The sequence below is a fragment of the Manis javanica genome, chromosome 1 (assembly GCF_040802235.1).
Source record: "Manis javanica isolate MJ-LG chromosome 1, MJ_LKY, whole genome shotgun sequence".
NCBI classification, from domain to species: Eukaryota; Metazoa; Chordata; class Mammalia; order Pholidota; family Manidae; genus Manis; species Manis javanica.
The window spans coordinates 16,857,948-16,876,270 of NC_133156.1; the positions used below are offsets into that span (position 1 = coordinate 16,857,948).

The 18,323-nt window shown below is 40.1% G+C and overlaps 1 protein-coding gene across 10 annotated transcripts in view; it reads left to right on the forward strand.

The window, feature by feature from the left end:
• FRY (FRY microtubule binding protein) overlaps positions 1–18,323 on the forward strand; it is a 379,810-nt gene that overhangs the window by 203,883 nt on the left and 157,604 nt on the right. For all 10 annotated transcript variants that reach the window (XM_073228971.1, XM_073228977.1, XM_073228935.1 and 7 more), the window contains one exon: positions 17,408–17,461. In XM_073228971.1, the coding sequence (XP_073085072.1) occupies positions 17,408–17,461 (54 nt within the window). The remainder of the gene's footprint in view (positions 1–17,407; positions 17,462–18,323) is intronic.

The following is an 18,323-nucleotide window of genomic DNA, read 5'->3' on the forward strand; positions in this document are numbered from 1 at the left end:
TAAATACAACCCTGTCCCTTTCATTCCCTTATTCAAAACCTTCATTTCACACCCTTTGACTCCTTGATTTGGCTGCAGCCTATCTCACTCTCCCCATGCACCTTTATGAAACCATGTTTCGATTCTGTGCTTGCCTCCCACCATACACTTATGCACGCTGCCCCTCTTCCTGGAATACCACCCATCTCTTCATCCTGCCTATCTTCCAGGGCCCAACTGGAGTAGCTCAACATCTGAAAAGGTTTACTTCATTTCTTCCCCGCTGACTCCACACAGTTATGCAAATGTGAATATACACACCTGTAAATCTGCTTTATCTGAACCACCGTGTCATTCTCCCAAGCAAACTATAGGTGCCTCATTTTATTGCACCCCACCTTATTGCTCCTCACAGATAATGTATTATTCAAAAATTGAGAGTCTATGGCAACCCGTATCTAGCAAATCTGTCAGTGTCATTTTTCCAACAGCATTTGTTCACTTCATGTCTCTGTGTCACATCTTAGTAATCGTCACAATATTTCAAAATTCTCATTATTATATTTGTTCTGGTGATCTCTGATTGACAGTTAACGACTTGCTGAAAACTCAGGTCGTAGGATAGTATTTCTTCAACTTTAAAAGAATCTGTGCCTTATATCAGTCTGTAAATACTTACAGGCAATAATTGTGTCTGATTCATCACACACACACCATGTCCCCCTGTCAAGGACTCTCTGCTTTATATACTATAGACAGAAAACATTTTTTAAATAGGTGAGTGTATGAATGAATGAATGAATAGATGGGTGACTGGATGAAAAAATTTTAATCTAATAGCTTAAAAGGAACATCCTTGTATGAATCTGTGTGCTTCTGAGGGTCATCTTCCAATCTCTGAACTGATAATAATGGATTTTCTTCTGTTCTTTTTACTCAGCAGATGAATGAATGCCCCACAATCTGCTGAGTGTAAGAAATATTCTCAGCCTTCTGCCTTGGGGGCACCTAAGATACCTCATTATTCATCGGTGTTACCACCTGCTCCCCACTTCACCCTAGCAATATGTGAAGAGGAGAGTCAGGCTGATCTTAGTAGCTGGACTAATAGATAATCCCTGAATCTCTCCATTTATATAGCATCCATCACTGTAGTCACAGGCAATTACCTTCTCAATCAACTCTTTCAAAAACAAGACTCTCCAGCTTTTCAAAATGCAAGAGCTCCCATAATCTTGATTTTGTAGGTTTAATGGACAAGACAAGATAAAGCTAAAGACAAAACAAATTCTAATTCATCCCGATCTGCATTTGAATCCTGATTGATTACCTCTTTAGTGCTGTATGGCTTTGAGTCAGTCAATCTCCCTTTTTTCTCATTTGCAAAATCAGAGTAACAGAACCTAGCTCTGAGAGTGACTGAGAAGACGAGAGGTAATATGTGGAGCTCCTGATGGAACCTCAGCCCCTCCCAAGGGCTCAGTCATCATCATTCCCATCACCACTGAGGAACTGGTACCAACCAGCCAAATCTTCTGGTGTCCTTCTTGGGAAGACCACCTGGAGCTTCCTCTCTTTATGTTTGTTCAAAAGGAGTGGCTGCTTCAGCAGGGCGGTTGGGTGCCTGTCGTGGCCAGTCACTGTTACTGTCAGATGGTGCCCTGCACCCTGACATGGCAGTGAGAGAGGCACAGCCGAGGCTGGTTTAAGCAGGCCCGGTCTGGATCTTTCAGGGACTTGTGCCTTGGGAGTTAACAGAGGCAAACAAAGACATGCGAGAAGATAGCACCCCCCATCTCACTGTTCCTCCAGCAAAATACTTGAGGCTTACCTGGGTATGAACTGTGAGGACCTAAGAATGAAACCGGACATTTGAAGTGAGTCTACATAGAACGGTTTTCCTAAGTTTGAAATTTCCAAGAGGAAATTTCAAAGATTCCTAAAGGCAGATGTATCAGAGATGAGGAGGAACACGGTCATGTCAGGTCACGCTGGGAAGCCAGTGGCTTCCAGAATGTGAAAGGCTAGATTAGTCAACTAAGTAAAGCAAGTCCAGAAAATTTCAAGAATTTTTTTTTCCATTTGTATGTTTACATTTATTGAAAACCACAGAGGGAGAAATATCTAAGTTTCTTAGTTAGTCATCAAATCAAAACTGATTTTTCCCCTGTTTTATTGAGATATAATTGATGTATAACATTCTCTTAATTTTAGATGTACAACGTCATGATTTGATATATATATATATATATATACATATGGCAAAATGATCACTACAGTAAGTCTAACTAATTAACATCATCACCTCACATAGTTACACATTTTTTTTCTGGCAATGAGAATTTTTAAGATTTACTCTTAGTCACTTAAAAATACGCAGTACAATATTGCCATATTGTACATAGTCACCACGCTGTACACCCCCAGGACTTACATTTGTTTTGTAACTGGAGGTTTGTACCTTCGAGAATGTTCAGCCACACCTCTCAAGCGGCCTCTTTTGTCCACTGTCCTTCCTGTAGTTTGACCAAAACTCAAAAAACTTGGTTTTCCATCGTAACCCAGCCACTAGCCTGTGCTCCTAACAGTCACTTAAATGTGATCCATCACTGTTTTCTCTTCTATGAAATGATAACAAGCCCAGTTTTAGCTCTATCATATATAACAAATGAAATGTAAGCACGAACTCCCTGCATGTCTGGGTGTATAAGTCATGCCAGGGGGAATCCACCCTGCTTGAAGCCCCCATTGCCCTTCCAGAAACTTCGGTAGAAGCTAAATGAGATATTGGGCCAAGGGTTTCATCTGGATCTACAGTCTATCAGCATAAAATGTCCACAGGAAGAGGAAATTCTAACTTGCCTGACTAGGGCTTATTCAGAAAGCCAGTCATTTATTTTCCACTTTGGTTGAAATGTGAAAAAAAGGAAAAGATCTGTATAACTTGAGAAGGAGGGAGGGAGCACACCCAGCTCTCATCTTGCCCTTTAGCAGAGGCAGCACCGATGACAGAGCAGGGCTTGCCTTCCTGCAATGCTCTGGTAATTTAAAACAGTTTTATGATGAAAGAAGATGTGAAAACGGGAAGGTTTTATTATTGGCATTGCTTGAGCCTTGAAAACCTCTGCTTACAAAATAGTTCATAGACAAGATACAGGCAGAATCTTTCAGATATTACCCCTGTGTTGGGCTTGGAGCATAAGTGTGTGGCATGATAGACACTTACTCATAAAGATGCTAACTGCATTACGCCAGGATAGGGACTTAACAGTAACATAACGTGATCTAGCTGGTTTGCTAATATAAAAGAAACAGTTAAAGGAATTTCTGTTTCAGTAGAAGACTGAAAGTAAACTGTAGGTAACACAAAACATTTTCTTGGTGTGCAAGCCTTTGATGAACTGAGGCTGCCAGCCTTGCACTGCACCATGAATCTGTAATGAAACAGGTCATGCCTTAAGACCAAGCCCATGTGCACATCCGTCATGGCCAGCTAGTGCAAACACTGAGAAGGCCAGGCAATCAGCTAGTGACAGCATTCCTGCACACTAATGTTGTCGTAGGTTCAGGCAGTGATGTCTGTTGACAAACCCTTGTTCCTTGGCCCCGTGTCGCAGACTTCCAGCTGCTCATGGGTGCTGATGCCAGTTAACCCAGGGATGGCAGTTAACCCAGAAGCTGAGCAGGGCACAGCGCTATGAAAAGGACACCGTACCCCCCACCCACCCCAAACTACATCTGATGATTTGTTCTAGTACTTTGAATGGATTCGGATGAGGCTCTAAGGAAGCAAGGCCTTTGGCAAGTGAAATGCACACCTCAGCTGCCTCTTACGGTTTTTATTTTAGACCGGATGTAATGAGAGGGAACAGACCAGGGTTAGGAAACCATCTATATGTGGTTTGTTTGTGCTGGGTTTTTCCTTTTTTGCCTCTGGTCCATATAGAGATTGAGCTTTCAATTGTAGTTCCGTGTTTCACTTTTTCAGGTATCCTGAATTGTCTATAGACTTCTAGGTATCAGAAATATCAGGTCCTCTAATCAGGAAACATTTTAGTAGATAGGGATTTTCTAAGTTAGGAAATCCTGCTCTTCTAAATGAGGGACAGAATTATTGTCTCTCATTAAATCTGGATCTTCCTGTAGTGGATCTTCATAAAACCTTTCCTAATTAGTCAAGCTTGTAGCCTAATAGCCATTCACTAACCTCAGCCATGCGGTGTTTCATAATAATAGTTTGACGTGCCCACATTTGCCAGTTGGTGATTTTTCTGCACTGTTCTATATTCTGGTTTTCCTATACTAAATACTAACTAAATATTACATGTCTGTTGAGTAACTGAATAGCAGAAACACCAGCTTGAATGTCTGTCTGCTCTGTGGGTTCAAGTCAGCTTCCCAGGACAACCAGCTAGGTGTTCTTAGCCAAACTCCTGTTTAAATGGAGGCCCTTCTTGCTTCAATCAACAAACCTAGTAAGAGAAATATAAAGAGAATAAAGATAATTTCTAGATTTAGCTCCCTGTGAGTGTAGTGATAGATTTCAAGTGATGCTGTCCTGAAAAGAGAGTAAGAAAAAGTTCTGGTCAGATGGGGAATATTTATATGATACTTGACAAAATACAGACTTATTTTCCAAACTATAAATAGATAAATAACTTTTAAAATAGCTATTCCTTAGCAAAGCAGCTCAGCTTGGCACCCCTCACTCAATCTATAAAGACATTCACCAGAAATCTGAAAACTCGCCCTAACCCAAAAACAAAACAGAATTAATAGCTAAAACCGGAGATAATTGTTAAATGTTTCATTTAGCTACAGAATGAGGTGACCTTCCAGGTGAGCTTACAGACTTACTTTTTATTGTATACTGTTCAACTTGAAGGTTCTTTCCCTTATTTTAAATAGTCCTGGAATCATATAGATGAAAAGAATTTTTTTTTGTGGCTGTTAAATGGGAATTTTTCAGCTCTAAAATGAAATTTAATGCACCATGATAGAAGAAGTTCAATTGAACCTTCCAGTAAATAACCATATGAAAAGTATCATGAAGTAATAAAAATAATTGAAGAGCTTTTTACTTCAAATTAATAGTATTCAATTCATCCATGGGTATGGCCATCATTTTTACGTCCAGTGACTTTAAGAGAAAATTATCGCAGTTTCTTCCTCTTGAGAATGTAAACCCAGAGCAGATTATTCCTCAAGTTATTTCTGTCTAGTTCTTTCTGATTCGATGTTTATTTTTACTATTTATAGAGGCATCATGTTTAACACAAATAAAAGATTGTCTGAAAACATATCATATTTTAAAGTTACAGAAAATGCCAATAACAGTAAGTTCAGTAATGTGACATGGTAATAAGTGTGGAAGGTCTATTCCTATGATCACTAGGATATAATATTGCTCTGTTTCCACACACAGCATTTTGCATTTTCATGTTCCTGAAAGTCACTGATGCAATTTTAGGCAGCAGCAGTCTACTGTAGCATCATAGTAATTTTAACAGATTATGTTAACAATGATATGTTTTATTAAGTATTTTTGTTTATTTATACCTATATCTATATGTATAGATATATAGATATCTGTTCTCTCTGACTTAAGTGTGTTTTTGAAAATACAGTATTCCACTTGATGGCATTTCCTGATGCCCTTGGGGATTTCTACTCGATTCGTAAGTTGTAATCATGCAAGTTGGGGGGAGGTGGGGCTAGAATGTTCCAGAAGGATTTTCTGAGATGATTCAGTAACTGTGTCCAGGAATCAAAGGCAACAAAAAGAAAGTTAGGTACTATAATCTACAAATATTTTTTACTGCCCTCAAGTGTATTGCTTTTTTATTGTGATACATTCACACACCATATTATTTATCCTATAAAGTGTGCAGTTTAAAGGGAATTCACACAGTTGTGCAACTGTCACCGCGGTCTAATTCCAGAACATTGCCTTTTAACAGCTCGTAAAAAGATAGAGTAGGTAAGTAAATTTGGATATACCTATTTTTCTATTCTTTACCCCCTACAGTTTCCCTTTTATCTAGCTAGGAAAGCCAAACCTTTTTTTCTTAATTAAAATAATTGGATCATTTAAGTTTTAACTTAGAAGCTTTGTTTGGCTGCGTGGATCTGGTATGTAATGAATGCTACCTAATGATGATATGAAGAAGATGCTGCCTATGGAATTGTCTCTTTTATGTCATGTAGAAAACAAAAATTCAAGATATTTATGGACTGTAGAACTTCAGCAGAACACACATGTGTGCTAGCCAAATCCCCACTCGGGAATGGCAGCCTCCATCCCCTTCACCTGGGATTCTAGCGGCTGGTTCAGAGGATGGCGCCATGTGACCGAATCTCTCCTGCAAGGAGAACTCCCTGCAGCACTGAGTCACGTGGTCTTTACTCTCCAGAGACAGCTTCTGACCTTCAGTAACACCTGAGAAGCATTCGGCTGGAAGGACTTGTAGAAAGTGTGCATCACCCATTCCTTCCCACCTAACTAATGCTCCATATGCATCCAATCAGCCAGTCCAGAAATTCCAGCTCCAGAGATTCCCAGCAAGTCCGTTGGGATCAGTGCCTGACTCCACAGATTATCAGCTCTATGGCTTCATCCCTACCCACTTGCCCAAGACCTTCTGGGATTCCCAGTGGATGACAACATGCTGTGAGCTTCTCAAAGGCAAAAGCTGCCATGCTTATGCTCAGGAAGGCCTGCCTGGGGCAATAGAGAAAAGGAAGTAGGCAGCGGCTCCCTGTCCCTAAAACTGGTCATTACTCTCAGAATTGTCTCCCTTCCTCCCTGCGGTCTCCAAGAAAATAAAATGCCTTTCGAATAGATCAAGGAGTCTTGATCAAGTTTTCTCAGTCATTCAGTGAAAAGTTTTATCTTAAATCACACTATTAAAGAATAATTTATATTCTATGAACTGCAGGAATTTTAAATCTACAGTTTGGTGAATTTTGACAAATTTGTACACATGTGTCAGTACCACCACAGTCCATGAACAGAACATTGCCATCATCTCCAGGAGCCCCAGTGGCCCTGTGTGGATAGCCCTGCACCACCACCCCCCACCAGGCCCCCAGGCAACCATTGATCTATGTGTAGATTAATTCCCATGTTCTGGAATTTCATGTAAATGGAAGCCGTACAGTATGTGCTTTTTTGCATCTATAGTTGACACTTCAGCAACGCTGGTTTGAACTGTGTGTCCACTTATACAGATTTTTTTCAATAAATATATTATTGGATATATTTTCAGAGACTTGTGACAATTTGAAAAAGCATTTTTTCTTTAGCATACTTTAAGAATACATTTCTTTAAGAATACAGTGTATAATACATGTAACATACAAAATATATGTTAATCAACTATGTTATCAGTAAGGATTCCGGTCAGTGGTAGGCTATTAGTAGCTACATTCTGGGGCAGTCAGAAGTTACACATGGGTTTTCAACTATAAGGGGGTCAGTGTGCCTAATCCCCAGATTGTCCAAGAGTCAATTGTAGTTTGTTTTATTCATCAAAATGTATTTGAGGTATATCCATTTTTTATTGTTTCTCAGTAATTGATTCATCTTTATTGCTGAGTAGAATTCCATTCATGTATGTACCACATTGTGTTTACTTAGTCACCTTTTGATGGACATTTGGGTTAATAAGTAGTTTTTGAGTGTAGTTTTAACCAAAACAAGTCTGATTTCCACAGATCATACTAACAATGATAATAATGTACATTTTATAAGATATTTCTGACAGTAGCTTATAGATAGATAGGAGGTAGACAGAATTTTCCAACTTCCCAATGCAAGTAATTATACAGGAGGCTATGGCTTTATACAAAGAGGAATAAGACAGACTTGAACAGTAACTTTTTTTTTTGTTTACCTGTCACACACTAATTTTCACCTTAACCCTAGACGGTCGGTAATAATAATAAAAGTTCAGTTTATATAGTGCCTACTGAGGGGCAGGCGCTCTTCTGAATAACCTGAGTAATATTAATTCACCTAATCTTCATATCAACATCCTGAGGTAGGTACTGTCACTACCCCCACTTCACGTCCAAGCAAACTAAGATGTAGAGGCTAAACAACTGAAAAGTCACACAGGAAGTGGTGAGCTGGTGTTCAGGGTGGACCCTCTATCTCTGGGCTCTTTGCTCTGAACCCTACAGCTGTGGCCTCCTTAACTGTTAGTCAGAGAAGCTAAACCTGAGAGATTCAATAAAATTTACAAAGGTGGTATAATGCCCCCATTCAAATCCTGGTTTGACCGATTCCAAAGTCCAAGCTCCCGTCTACTTGGGAAATGACGTGTACATGAAAAGCTAGGATGACAGTGGTTAGGTACACAAGAACTAGAGAATACTGAAAGAACTGGAGAGGAGTGAACAAGCTGTCATTTTCTGTAGGCGTGATCAGAGAAAGCGTGATGGAGTAAATGACCCTGAAAAGACAAAGAAGATTTTTTGATGAAAGGTCTGAGAAAGGTGGAGTGTGTGTGCGTCTTTGTCTGTTACGCCAGAAAAATCAGAACATGATTGATTTCAAGTCCCCAGGGACAGTCCTGGGGAATATAAACATTTATATTATATACATATATAAAATGCCAGCATATGAAGGGCACAGAGAAGGGGTGTCAGGAGGAGAAAAGCTGGGGGAATGGGATGATTCCAGTGAAGACGCGAGTCATCAAAAGTGTCTTACTGCAGCTGGAAGATCCGCAAAGAAACATACTAAAAAATGGCCACCAGATCTGTCATTTGCAAAGTGTCTGGGGATTTTATAACTTTTGTAACAGAAAAGGCCTATTTCAGGTGGTTGAAAGAATGGGGAGAAAAGGAAGACAGGGACTATAGTGTAGACCAATCTCTGAAGAACTAAAGATGAGAACAAGGTAGGAAGACAACTAGCCCAAGGTGGGTGTGTGGGCCGGCAGGCACGGAGACGGAATGGTCCAAGCGTATTGACAGCTGAGAGAAAGAGCCAAAGTGGGGCGGCACCTGACTTTGGGGCAGTGAGGAGCTGGTTGGAGGAGCGAGTTCCCCTGGGGTGGAGGGAACGGTCCACCCACATGTCCTGAGTGTCTGTATGATGGGTGTGCACACACAGTTAGTGGAGTACACTGGGACAAAAAAAATAAAAAACACCAACAAAATAGAATGTAACCGAGAAACAGAGGAGTGAATGCAGTTATCTTACATTTCTTGGTAACTGCTATCATTTAAAAAAAAAAAGTGCCTGTGGGAGCTGCTCTTTTGTTGAGTGAAAATGAAGATTAACTTGGTAGCTGAATTTAATTGAAGTTTCCCCTGCACTGTTCAAATAATGGATTTGTCCTTAGGACTGTAGGGTTTAGCAGAGAAATGTGCAAAGCCAGCTACAAATAAGGACAGATTCTCCCAAGGGTGTTTAGATTTTGTTTTAAGAGTGCCAAAGCGTTCTTCCAGATTTGAACCCATCTTCGAATTTCAAGTCACAGCGTGCTGCATCACAGCTTGCTTGCCTGCACCTTTCAGTGATGCGAGGTATTCTCTGTATCATTCCCTGGATCTGGGAATTCTTTTTTCCCAGTGTTTTGGGGGAATATCGGCAAGTATTGTTTTGTCTAAATACGTTTATTTTAGTAACTGAATAGAACTAAAGGGAAACGCTTTCTGGCCGCTTCTGCAAGCACCGTCTCCCACAGGTGCCCAAGGGTGTTAGCCTGTGGTCCTTAGTTCTTACCAGAATCCACGTCAGGTGCCTGTCCTGTCCCCATCTGCTCGTGGCTCTGGGTAAGGGCCGTGGTGGCATCTCAGGCAGGCCCGCAGCTCTGTGCCCTGAAGTGTGCTGTCCTCACGGGAGGGCGGCCCGCTGCGCAGCCTCCTGGGATCCTGGTGAAGGACACATCCCGGCTGTGGCCGCTCAGTTCTGACATTTTTCTGCTGGCTACTCAGACCACACAGGAGTATTATAAAATTTCACTGCTGATGGGATCAAAGCCCTGCATCATAAACATGTCCTTATAATAAAAAACACATGGTGGTTTCAACTTCAGAAGTTTTATGGTTTTTTGTTTTTTTTTAAGCTTGGTTGTTTTTATAGCATCCCACCATTAAATTAAAAGGTTTCCTCTAAATTACGTATTAAGAATTAAAGTCATTGTAATAACATTTGACTTTTTTTTTATGAGAAGACTAAGTACTCTTCATAATTTTTTTTTTTTTTTTGCTATTTTCTGTAATACTGCTTTCTAGTTACATTTAACAGCCGAAATTAAAGCTTTAATTATTGTTAGGAGTGTACCTTGCCTCAGGAAAATGGGTGGAACTTAGTTTCAGGTCTTGAACATTATGAAAGAGGTTACACATCTTAATCTTCCCTAATTCCAAAAATACTGGTGTTAAAAGGAATTTTAATAATAGCAACGACTATCAGTTATTGAGTACGCTATGCCATTCATCTTTCAGTTCTCTGAGGTAGGTTGGTATTATTTATCCTTTACCTCAGAATTAACTGAAGCTTAGAGAGATTAAGTAAGATTCATTGTAAATAAGGGACCTAGGATTCAAACTCGAGTCTCTCAAATTCCAAAGCTCATGCACTGAACGACTATATCCAAGTGTCATAATTGAAAGACAATAAAATAGCATCTTAAGCAAGGTTAGTGACATATTTAAGAGATTAAATCTCATATGAACTCCAGTGCCATTGCTGTGCACTGAAATATCACCGAGGGCAATAGTAATTTGGATCTTTCCAGATAGGTGGTGTCTTGCCTATGTGGGGCACACTGGGAATTCCTTGAGGCCACTAAAAATTCAGAAACAGACAATGATTTATTAAATAGACCCCTTGTCATCTTGCTACGCTGATGGACAGTGACTGTGGTTGGGTGTGTGGGGGGTGGACTCAATAATATGGGTGAAACCTTCATAAGATTGTATGTCAATGATACCTTAGTAAAAAGAAATGAATAAATAGGTCCCTTGCATCACACAGATAAAACACCCTCAAGACATAAGCCTCTCTAGGCTTGTCCAACTGCCTATGTCCTGGTGTGTGGGGCCATTTTTGCTTTTACAGGCTACAGAGAAGTCCACTGTGAAATCAAGACTATCAAGTGAAAATGTAGCTGGTATGTGCTGAGATTTATTTGAAAATTGAGGTAGAAGTCGGTGGCCTTCCTTTGCCCTCTAAGTATGGACAAAGAGCTTCTAGAGTTAATGTTTTCTTAAGGGAGGGTGGGAGAGGGCGGAAGGAGTGGGAAGGCACAAAGGGGGAGCTTTCTCTTTTCCCCTGGAAGTAGTCGGAAGCCCTAGGGGAGTCTTCCCTCCAGAAGCACCGTCTCGGATGGGTCGGGACAGCGGTGCTCTTGATTCAGGGGGAGCAAACTCCGAGAGAAGCCCACAGCGCAGACCCAGGCGGCTGCTTGCTCCTCACACAGCAGGGGAGATGTTGGCTACCCACATCCTCTCTGTAATGGAACGCATGGAGAGTGGGTCCCTTCCGCAGCTCCTCTAGGAGAAGACAGGAAGATGGCTGGGTGCTGCTGAAGTAAGTTGTAAGTGGCTTGTTCCATCTTGAAAGGTAGGACACTGGAAAAAGTATTTTAAATGATGACAGAATAATGCATCCTGTTCCCCTGTTTTTAGTTTTTGTGTTTGTGGAAAATTCCAAACATCTACTGAAGTAGACAGATGGTAAAATGAACCCTATTTTCAACAGTTATCAACTTGTGGCAAACTAATTACCCACTCTCTGCATCTCTTCCCAGTGTTATTAGAAGCAAATTCTAGAAACATTTCATCTCGAAGCATGTCAGTGTGTATCTCTGAAAGGCAGATTCTCTTTTAAACAAAGCTGCAATACCATTACCACACCAAAAATGAACAGTAATCCTAGAACATCATCAAATATCCAGTAAATGTTCAAATTGCCAATTGCCTCATGAAGGTACGACGTTTCTTTTAACAGATTGAGTCCATATCCAGAGAAGATCCTAACATTGTAACAGTGGTTTTAAAAAATCAGTACGATGCCCCTCCATTTCTCCCCCACGCCCCCTGCAGCTCATTCTTTGAAGAAACATCTTCTTTCCTTCTAAGTCTCCTGTCTCAACTTGGTTGATTGCATCCCTGTGACGACACAGTGTAATTTATTTCTCTGACTCCTTCCGAACCCTGCATTCCCTAAGAATTAGGAATTGTATCTAAAGGCTTGGTCAGATTCAGGATTTGATTTTTTTTTCTCTCTCTCTTTTTGTCAAGACAACGTCATACAGTGTGCTTTTATTGGAAGGGTTTTGATATCTTTATTGTGCTGTCAGCAGCCATTGATGTTCAAGGCCAAGGCCCCAGTGTCTTTTTTTGTGTTTTTTTTTTGAGAGGGCATCTCTCATATTTATTGATCAAATGGTTGTTGACAACAATAAAATTCTGTATAGGGGGCGTCAATGCTCAATGCACAATCATTAGTCCATCTCAAGCCTAATTCTCGTCAGTCTCCAATCTTCTGAAGCATAACGAACAAGTTCTTACATGGTGAACGAATTCTTACATAGTGAATAAGTTCTTACATGGTGAACAGTGCAAGGGCAGTCATCACAGAAACTTTCGGTTTTGATCACGCATTATGAACTATAAACAATCAGGTCAAATATGAATATTCGTTTGATTTTTATACTTGATTTATATGTGGATCCCACATTTCTCTCTTTATTATTATTATTATTTTTATTTTTAATAAAATGCTGAAGTGGTAGGTAGATGCAAGATAAAGGTAGAAAACATAGTTTAGTGCTGTAAGAGGGCAAATGTAGATGATCAGGTGTGTGCCTATGGACTAAGTATTAATCAAAGCTAGACACGGGCAGCAAGACATCCACGGATGCAGAAGATTTCTCTCAAAGCAGGGGGGTGAGGTTCTGAGCCTCACCTCTGTTGATCCCCAGTTTCTCACCTGATGGCCCCCCTGTGACTGTTGCCTGTCTTAGGTTGTTCCTCCCTTGAGGAATCTTACCCGTCTCTGGCTAACCAGTCATCTTCCGGGCCCCAGTGTTTTTAACTTCCATCCCTGCTCATCTGACTCCCAGTAGGCGGGGGCTTCTGGACCGCCAAGTCACGGACCACGAAGAATTTTCAGGGATCCGTGACCTCAAAGTGATGTTTTTTTCCAAATGATTTTTAAAGAGCAAACATCATTCAGCTCAGTTAATGGACCTTCAATAAATAAGTCTAATCGTATTGAGAGAGAGAATAAGGATACATTTTCTTAAAAATAGAAAAGTGCACTGTTCTTACTGGTGAATGAGCCCATTATTTTCACCCTCCTCTGTTATTTCTATTTCTCCTTGGTCTTTAAATAACAATGGGTATTTGTTATTTGATGTATTGTTCATCAAACAATAGGTATTAATTTCACTTTACTTCTTGTTTAATGTTCTTGGAGAGCTGGGATGTCTTGAGTGTGCAGACCCTGGACTCACAGACATGGGGTTCCCCACAGCTGGACTCTTCCAGGTGCACCTCAAGCCGAGCCACACCTCTGCTGTTCTCTCTTCTCCAGCGGGGGTGGGGGGCCTGAGTGGTCCCTGCCCTGTGTTCAGCGGGCTCTCTTCCCGGCTGGAGCAAATTCACCTTCCTCCCCTCCTGTCCTCTCTCTCCTTCCTTCTTTGTCTCTCCCTTCCTTCTAGCCTTCAATCTTTTGTTTCATCTCTGTTTTTCTCTTTTTCTCTTTGCTTTTTAGCCAGTGGGATAAAAAAGTAGATCTTCCCAGGTCTACTTTTAAACCATAGATAAAATCTATGTTGATACAAAGACAATCTTGGCAGTGGTAAAATGTGAATTTGATTCTCTGTGCCCAAAGCTGTCTTTCCAAATGCATGGGGATCTAGTCAGTCATTTAACAAACCCTGGTAATAAGTTCCAACTATGCGCTAGGGGTGTGGGGCGACAGACAAGTTACCACACAGTGGACATGCTGACAAGAATAGATGCAAAGGTGTCTCTGCCAGGGAAAACTGGGGGAGGGCTTAGTCTTGCAAGTGACAATTAAACTAAGTCTTCAAAGAATAGGAAGTAAGACAGCATATTTGTAAAAATAGTTAAGAAAGGGTATATAATTTTATCGAAGCACTGAATCCAAATTCTTGGCTGATAGTTGACGTTTGTGTATAGCAACAACTTGCCACATCAACTTTGCCTGCTAAAGAATGGAAGACTTGTGACCCATTATTTCCTTCACATGTATACAAATGTGTGTAAGCACAAAATATGTTTACCAGCATTCCCACCCACTTACTAGTGGGAAAATAGAACTTTCAGGCATGGAAAGTTTCAGGGTATGGCTGGGGGAAGAGGGTCACCTTCCTTCCTGCACCATAGGAGGATCTTGCCTTCCGGATGGTAGTTAAAGAAGGTTCCCCAAATCCTGAGTTATTTGAAAGGTCTACAGATTCATATGTGTGCCAAGTAGTATCTTTTTTGGATTAGCTTATTGTTTTTATTGAAGTACAGTTGATATGTAATATTATATTGGTTTCAAGTATACAACATAATGTTGACACTTATCTACATTATTAAATGCTTGCCCAACCAGTGTAGTTACTACATGGAAAGGTATTACAGTACTGTTAACTGTATTCTCTATGCTGTACTTTCATCCCCATAAGTAATTTAAATAATCAGAGTTTTTGTGCCCCTTTATCCCCTTCACCTATTTTACCCACCTTTCTCACCCCCTCCCCCATGGTCACCCCAGTCACTTCTCTGTCTGTGAGTCTACTGATGTTTTGTTCATTTTGTTTTGTTTTTAGATAACTCATGTAAGTGAAACCATATGGTATTTGTCTTTCTCTGCCTGGCTTATTTCACTTAGCATAATACCTCTAGGTCCAACCATGTTTTCACAAATGGCAGGATTTCTTTTCTTTTTTATGGCTGCATAATATTCCATTGTACCACATTTTCTTAATCTATTCATCTGTGGATGGACAACTTTGGTTGCTTCCATATCTTGGCTATTGCAAATAATGCAGTGATAAAGATAGGGGTACATGTATCTTCTTGGTGGGAATGTAAACCTCAGTATGGAGGTTTCTCAAAAAACTAAAAATAGAAATCCATACAACCCAGTAATTCCACTTCTAGGAGTTTACCCAAAGAAAACAAGATCTCTGATTCAAAAAGATATATGCAGGCATTATCTTTTGGCTGAGTAAATTATGGTGACCCATATAGATGTACTCCTTTTCTTCTGATGTATATAAAATAAATATTGTTGCTGTCATAGTACAAAGCCATTTAAAGTATCATTGAAGTCACAGTATTAGCTCTCTGTCATTATGTATGTTTTAAACAACAGATACTAAAGTAGAGTTGCTGTCTTGAGTGGATGTGACAGGCAGTGTGTTTTGCAGTTGGGAATTCCTTGAAAACTTCTGACATTAAAAGGGGACTTCATAAAACAGGTAGTGGTGATGGTTAATCACCATTATGAATGTACCTAATACCACTGATTGTACACTTAAAAATGGCTAACATGTTTACAAAAATGGCTAACATTATGTATATTTTGCCACAAGTAAAAAAGAAATGTATTTTAAAAATTTTAACTTACAATAGAACACATAAACACATGTGCAAATAAGGGGCTTTCATTTTTGAAGAAACAGGACATCGTTGGCCTAGAGCTTTTTTTTTGTTTGGCCAGTTTTTAGCCATTGCCAAGCAGTCTTCTGCACTGTAACTCTGTGTGCTGGGAGGAACAGATGTAGGGGCCTGCATTTCCGGAGCTTGGAGTCCGGGATGGAGAGTAGCCCTCAGCTCCTCCCTCATGAATGGGTAATTGTGTGGCCCTGGGAGGGGACTTCACACTAGGGTTGGTGCTATGAAAGCCCGAGTAAGAGAGCTTTGCAGGCTGCAGCGGGTGGACAGCCCTGGTGTGGAGAGGACTCAGAGAAGGGGTCCCCTGAGGAAGTGACAGGGGGGCTGAACACTGAATAATGAGTGAGTATAAATGACACTCTTAAGAGGTCACTGGTGACCTCTGCCATCTCAGAACCTTTAAGGGAAGAACCACGCATTCTTCAGCATTCCACCCATAGGTAGCATGTGACACGTTGTGAGCCCTCAGTGACTGCTGAGCGATGAATAAATAAAACATGGAGCAGAGATGTTTATACTGGGTTTGTTCCAAGGATGTTTTGGGACCTACCACCACCTGGTCTCACTTCTTCAGAGCTCATATTTATATTTTAATTGGTTTTACAAAGAATCTTCACATATACAGGAAATGCTTTCCAATTTGAAGGCTGAATTTGTCATCTTGTATAATCAACCGAATCTGTTGTTTGTTCTCACCCACATTTTTGTATCTACTCTCCCACCAGTATGTTCTAGATGGTATACTTTGAAGAGAAAATGTCTGTTAGCTCTTAAGAATGCAGTATTCTCTTTATTTTAGATAAATACACACTTTGAAGTGGTATATTTTGCAAATAAGACAGAGCAATTGATTCATATGGCTCTTGGTAATACATCAGATACCCAAAATGAGTGCTGACCCCTTCACCCCCCACCATGTGCATATCTTTAAGAACAAAGGTTATATGTGGTGAGGTGGGGCTCACATCCATCTTGTGAGTCTTTTGAGGTGGAGGAGAAGATTGGAGAAATGAGGCAGGGGAAGGCTCTATATGATTGGCAAAATGTAAATGGAGTCTTTCTAGGACATCTACATTGGCTAAAATAAAACTTACTACCATTTGATATATAACTTACTTGATTTCTATTCCTAAACCAAAGGTTGGATCAGTATTAGCTTCCATGCCAAAAAAAAAAAAAGAAAAAGGTGCAGATAAGGATAATTATAAAATGTCCTGTTGGAAAGTCAGTTAAGGCTTCCTAACGTAAACAAAGATGTGATGACCAGGAAATATTAGAATAGTAGTAGACCTGCGTCACCACCTGGATTATTTTTGCAGCGATTTGGATGTTTGAAATTCTCCAGTTCCACATACGTAAAAGCATCATAGATTGTCCCTCAACACCAGTCTAATAATTAGACCTTATTTTGATTCTAAATCTAGGGACTTAGGAAAGCGTATCCCTTTCAACTAAAATTTTTCAAATGATTTCCGTAGTTTTCATTATAGGGTTTCCATTAAAAGATAGAGCTGCTTACATCATCAGAACTTTAATGTTTCGGTCAAAGAGGTATATGTTAAGATGGATAAGAGGAATCATGGTGGTAACCTTCTAACACCATGTGCTATGGTCAGAATAGCTAAGGAGGAGTTTCTCACTTATTTAAAAACTGGCACCTCTTCATCCCATAAAGGGGGAAATAGATGAGAAAAATTCTAATGATAACGGCATGACTTGTATAATATTTAAGAATTTTCAATAATTATTCTTGTATACTTTCTCTTTGTAGGAAAAGCCATTGACAAAATCTCTACAACGTGGAGAAGACCCCCAGTTCGATCAAGTATGTGATATGTTATATATGTTATATACTGGTTTTTATTTATTCCCAAATGTGCAAAAGGCAACGGCTGGATACTCACTATTGCTGTGTTGGTGAACTTCCTTAAAGAAGATACAAGGATGTGATCTTAGAACTGAGTCTTGCAGCTTTTAGAGGTATAGTTTAGGGTCAACATAAAGGAGCTATCTGTTGATTTGGATTGGAAAGAACTAGAAAATGTGGTAATAATAGGAGTAGGCTCTTGATTATTTCCTAAATCTTTGTATACCAGAAATAGAGAAACTAAGAAAAGGTGAAGGGACTTCCATTCAAAAATGTATTAAGATCCTTCAGATGACCATCACTATGTGCACTAGTTTATTCATGTTTTCTTCTAACATTTTTTGAGTACCTACTACTTGCTTGACACAGTGCTGCAAAATACAAAATCTAGGACAGGTTTTAGCCCTTTAAGAATCAACAATCCTATGAGAAAAAGCCCACCTAAATCATAACTCTAAAGTAGTAACGTAGATTCTAACAGAAGATGTACTGCAGGAGCAAAACATTTAAGACAGAATATATACAAAGAAAGTCCTTTGAAAATATATCAAGACTAGTAAAAGGACACCCAACTCTGAACAGCAGGTAATAAACGTAGGACATCAGGGTCTGGTGGACCCCGGCTCAGGAATTTCAGGAAGGCCTTAAGTATGTTTAAGGATGATGGATATCAGGACATCGGGGGAAGTCAGAGACAGGTTTGCAGGTTTGTGTTGTTTCCTAAACTTCTGCAGTTAACGACAAAGAGGACAGCCTGTTCTTTAAAAAAGCCTCTTAGTGCCACCGGCAGAAACAAAATACTGCTGGATGCACCGTGGCC